Here is a 5,527-nt window from a genome sequence, read left to right as displayed (position 1 = left end):
TCCACAAATAGCAAGAGACAATAATGCAATTGTTTTGTGGCTTACATTAGCATGTCAAAGAAAATAGCCAAACATATTCAATTCTGGACCCCTCGTGGCCATTATTATTTTTACATAAACTTCTAACATGTCCCTACTGGATAGCTATAGAGTATAACTAAATTCTACAATAAATTAAAAATATCATGGTATGTATCGATTGGAAGAGTGGGGTTTAATGCCATTAAAAGCTATTTGTAAACAAGTTCAATAGCGATTGCAAGCTACAAAGTATTCTCAAATCACAGTCCGATAAAGAATCTAAAGTTCCTAATAAAGCATTAGACAGCAAATCTCTCCTAGAGAAATAAACAACGCCAATAAACCGCATTGATGGTTTGCAAATAGAAAAATAAATAAACAAGATTGTTGTCACTTGTCCCATAAATATAGGATACAAAATGGAACATTTCTATTTCAGTTGGAAAGAGGAGGATGCTGTTGTACAGCTAGTTCTTGGCAGAGTCAATACCCGAACCACAAACCTTGCACAGCGGTAAAGATATTCGATCCATCAACCATTTTACAGGTTTGTTTGAGATTATATTGATTACCACTGGGCAAGGATATTGGTGGTGCGTTCTTGACTCTTTCCTGGGGGATAGCTCAACATTCAACCATTTAATGTTGAGTTTCCCTCATTGCACCCAACCCCAAAATCCAATCTCCTTGGACTCCAAAAAAACAATTAACATGGACATTATGGAGATTGATCCAAAATGTGTAACAGTTAACATGGGCATTATGGAATGTGATCCGAAATGTTGATGTTAACAAAGCTCACACAATTGCTTCCTAGAAATGACTTATTTCTTACAAAACTGTGAAAACCTCATATGAACTCTAGACATGGACCTTGCTGTTGTCATGATTCCTCGCAGTGCAAAGCAGCCTTGATCTTGTGAATAGTGCAGGATATGAGATGATTCACAGTCTCAACTGATTCTACAGTAAGTTTGGCTGTTGGTAAATCGTTAACTAGTATTTGGAATGCAATTGTTAAGAGCGAGCCTCCCACTTCATTCATGGACGTGCATTTCGATTGAGGTCCATTGGGAAGAATCGCAAAGCCAGAAGGCAGAAGCACAACATAATCTGAATCGCCCCCACTCATAACAGCATGCATGGCTGGAATATCCACTGGAGCATACACTACAAGTGATCCTGATGCATCTGTACAAGTCTCTTGCAGTATCAACATGCTGCTTTGGTTCGCACTCATCGCCTAAAAGTTTTACCATTTCACTGTTAGAAACTGATAAACCCACAAATATACATACTCAGGTGGAACAAGAAGATTTCCACAATCCATATGAAATTATCAAATTTTATGCTTTTGGACTCTATTGTGTGAAAACATTTTATTATTCTATTTCTTTCTCTTATGCTGATGATGGATTACGGATTACAGAATGTGATCCGAAACATTGACACAATCAAATCCAGAAGCAAAAAAAAATTGATAATACTCAGCTGGGTTATATTCAAATAGGAATGTATGTGTGCAAGGTGCTTACGCTTGCTCTGAGCAGAGAAACACAGTTGGCAGACTCATGTCCTTTTGAAATGTGCGCCATTTCTTGCATGGGACCTCCATTTGACAATATATCCCACTGCTCGCATAGAACAAGTTAATAAGAGGAAGACATTCAGGAAAAGGGCAGAGGAAGAGGAAGATGGTTTACCTGGCTTCTAAGTCTGTCATCTCGTAAGAAATCAAAGAGTTTGTGGGAAGAAAAAGGAAGCCAGACTGAGGTAGCTGCAGTGAGCACCACACCCGGTGGCTCTCCCGGCCTTTCGACAGTTTTTCGTGTCATTACGCGGACATCCTCCTCCATATCCATATTGCTCCACTCTGACACCTTATGCCACCTCTCTTCCGCCGACGCGCTCAGTCCCGTGCAGAAATTCTCTACCATCCGATGTGCCAATTTCAACATGCTCCGACGCCCATTTGGAGTTGGAACGGCCATGGCTGCCCCTGTAAAAAGTTACCACCAATACCCATTAATGACCAGGAAATCAACATTCCCGCCAATACCCCGTTACCCTAGCATCTAATATTACCCCCAAATTCCAATACCTGTTACCCTAGAAGCTAATATCACCGCCAATAGCCATTTCTACAAACCAAAATAGCCATTTCTACAAACCAAACTGGCATTGAGTATAAACAAAAGATGTGGGAAGTGGCGCACCTGTAGGATCCATGTTCATTGTGGAAAGAACAGCAGAAAATTCGCAATGGCGTCGCAGAGTTTCGACCCAGCGACGTGCTCCAAAGGCCGCTCCACTGTTTAGAAGACCACGAAAGAGGCCGTGCACTTCACGATCATCATACTCGGAGTGCTCCACCCATGTCACCCTGGAATACCCATTCATCAGATCCTCAACCACACAACCAGAAGGCAGCCTCCTGTACTTTGTATTTCCATTCTCATTCTCCATCTCAACCGAAACATCTGCTACTGCCCACACACCTTCAGCGTGCTGCTTGCAAAATCTCAAGAAGTAAACCTTCCGAGCAGAAACCAGCGGTGAAAGCACTCGCAGTTGTGCACATATCTGAAACATTGCAATTGATTAGAATGTTAGAGGGGCATCAAAAGGTTAATTAAACGAATTCCTCAACTAGACCCACATTCTTACCAGCTGCAATGCGCCGTTCCTTGTTCCGCCCATGCCGCTGGATATTATTTCTACAGTGGCCGCTTTGGAGACTATGCATGAGAACATTTCTTTCCACCGATTCTGGGCTCCACACATCACACCAATGCAAGTCATTTAGCGCCGTTACTTTTTAAGTGATTGATTACAAAAGACAGAGAGTGAGAGGTCTATTTACTATGGAAGAAAATTTTGAAGCGTACCACATCCATGAGTGTTTCTACTAGACTGGAGCTATTGATGATGACCATGGCAGTTTCTTTGGTGGCTTCGCTAGCGAGCCCTAAGGGTTTGGGCGAAATTGCACAACGGCAGTGGCGAATGTATTGTTGGTAGTCTAGGGTTTTCGTAGAGGATGCATTGAGACTTGAAATCCATAGAGGTTCATCCGTTTGCGCCATCTTCACTAACTCATCCATGGATGCCAATGCAAGCTCTGCTAGCATCGTTCGAGACTCCCTTAAGCGGCTTCCAACAACAACAGGGCTTGGAGATGGAGATGGAGCAGGAACATGAGGAGGATGCACAAGCCCCTCCATCTGCATCTGCAGCAACTCTTCCGTAACACCTGCCAATGGCGGCTTGCGCGAAACCCCAAGGTCTAGACATGATTTGTGCACCATTGGATCGGATGGAATCAATCTACCGAAGCATTTCCCGGCAAGAGTACACACCTGCTCCAGCTGCACACATTCAAAGCAATTCTGTCAAAACCTAAAAGTTTTTTAACCTAGAGATAACTTTGTTTCGGTCTAGCCAAAGATAGAAATAAACCTCATGTTTCAAGCGCGCATTCTCTATGCGGAGCTGCTGCTCTTCCATGGACATCTCTCCAAAAACAGCAGGCCCTCCACAGATTGCGCACATTGGGTTTCTTATCCCATCTCTAATCGACACATTCTCCAACCGGAGCTTCTCATTTTCCTGCCTCAGGATTGAATTTTCGTGTCTCTCGAGTTGGGTCTGGATGTCAAAACCATTTCAATCATGTCTAAATGTGCATTCCTCATCCCAGGAAGAGAATCAAATGTTCCCAAATAGCAATTTAAACTGTTTCGAATCAGAGAGAGACGGGACTTACTTTCATTTGAGTACGTCGGTTCTGGAACCAGAATTTGACTTGACGGGTTTCAAGATTCAACCGCTTGCTCAGTTGCAGCCTTTGCTTCTCGTCAGGATGTGGGTACTCTTTGAAAAGCCTGCAAGCAAAGAGGTCATCAATATCATGAAAAACATAGAAAAAGGAACAGAAAAACGAGATTTTAAAGAAACAAGGTGCAAGAAAAGTACGCCTCCAGCTCCTGGATCTGCTCAGGTGTATGTCTATGATATCGCTTCTTCCGATGCGAATTGTCGACCTCAGCGTCGGCGTCCGCATCATCACAAGAACCACCTTCCACATTATCACTGCCAGATCTACTATACTCATACTCCTCCTCTCTACTCATCCCCGCCCCTATCTCTGCTCCTCCCCGAAACAGAGCCTGCTCAAACATCACTATCCCCTCCTCTGAATCTCACCAAAACATGGTTTGTGATTGGAACAAGAGCGATAGCTGATAGCCCAAATGAGGTGCAACAATGGCGGAAGAGGGCATAAATATGGACAAAACATCAAACTTCATTCAATGTCTAAGCCCGCATAACCCATATCTCCCCCACTCTATCTCCTACAACCACCACACCGGGACAAAACAGGCTTCATACTTGGTCTCAGAAAAAGCTCACATCAGCCATGGCGAATAACAGTAGGAAACAACGTAGGTATGTAGATGAATAGTCTCTCTCACATGTTCACATTCGTCGCTCTTGTCCCACGGCGCAGGGCGCATCCCACGTTAAACTTGTTCTTTTACTCTGGACTCCCGATTCCCGAGTCATGGAGGGGCAAAGACTTAGCGGGCTCCCGTGAAAGCTCTGGAGTTGGACAGGGTGAGGGGACTACATCATCCAGCTGTCCCGCTGCTTTGACCTTATTGAGCCTTGTGCTACGTCTTCATCATCCATTTTCACAACTCATACAAATCCAAATCTTCTTAAAAAGACAAATTTTGTATTTCACTTTCACTCCTGCTCGGGATTCGTACCATGATCTGTAGAAAGGAGAGGAAAAAGCCTGCGGCTGACTTTAGGTAGAGAGCTCGACAATCCAGAAATGTTTTTAGCCTTCCCAGAAATACCAACCAGTTCTATTTGATTCCCTCAAGATCCTTCCATTCTGTTTGAAAACTGAAAAAATGTGAAGACAGATTGGTGAAGGCTCTGTTTCCTAGATGAAGTTTTTGCTTGTTTATTTAGCCTGTAGTTTATCAAGGGGACTGTTCAAATCTTTTCGAGGCTTATAATAAGGTAGTTTATGGATTTGTAAGGATGGGTAATGATAAAAATTTACTTTGACACTTTCGATGATGTCATGGTGTCTTGATAAAAGCGTATAATTTATATAACCAAAAAAAAGTTGTTCTTGTTCTTTTTCAAAATCTACTGAACATATAATCTCCTTTAAATATCTTCGTTAAATAGAGGCCTCCTAGTTTTCAAGATAAGATTCTACATTGGTTTGTGACATTTTTTCCCTCATCATGAAACATGTCTTGGTGCGTCTCTTTCAAAAACCTCTATATTAGTGGAGGGGCAATGCTTTAAGAATGATATGAGATTTGTTATTTTAATTTTTAAAAATGAATAGTTCATAGTTTCAATGATAGAAAAGACAATCTATGTAATCTAATTCAGAGTTAGAAGTAGATACACAATTCAATTTTGAAATATAAAATTAAATAAATAAATATTATTAATTTCAATAGCCTTTTGATCATGA

The 5,527-nt window shown here is 42.0% G+C and overlaps 1 protein-coding gene across 1 annotated transcript; it reads right to left on the bottom strand.

The window, feature by feature from the left end:
* Positions 1-369: 369 nt before the first annotated feature.
* On the bottom strand, positions 370-5,172 carry LOC149548237 (homeobox-leucine zipper protein ANTHOCYANINLESS 2-like). Its single transcript, XM_089792282.1, has 9 exons — positions 3,997-5,172; positions 3,788-3,905; positions 3,481-3,669; positions 2,910-3,389; positions 2,689-2,790; positions 2,238-2,604; positions 1,725-2,020; positions 1,557-1,652; positions 370-1,264 (listed from the first exon to the last, which is right to left on the bottom strand). The coding sequence occupies exons 1-9, from the start codon at positions 4,200-4,202 to the stop codon at positions 905-907; spliced, it is 2,214 nt and encodes a 737-aa protein (XP_089648408.1). The 5' UTR covers positions 4,203-5,172; the 3' UTR covers positions 370-904.
* Between the last annotated feature and the right edge of the window lie 355 nt (positions 5,173-5,527).

The sequence above is a fragment of the Cupressus sempervirens genome, chromosome 7 (genome assembly GCF_028749045.1).
Source record: "Cupressus sempervirens isolate cs-2001-9-10 chromosome 7, ASM2874904v1, whole genome shotgun sequence".
In the NCBI taxonomy this organism is placed as follows: Eukaryota; Viridiplantae; Streptophyta; class Pinopsida; order Cupressales; family Cupressaceae; genus Cupressus; species Cupressus sempervirens.
Note: the sequence above shows the minus strand (reverse complement) of the source record. Positions and strands in the feature narration are given on the sequence as shown.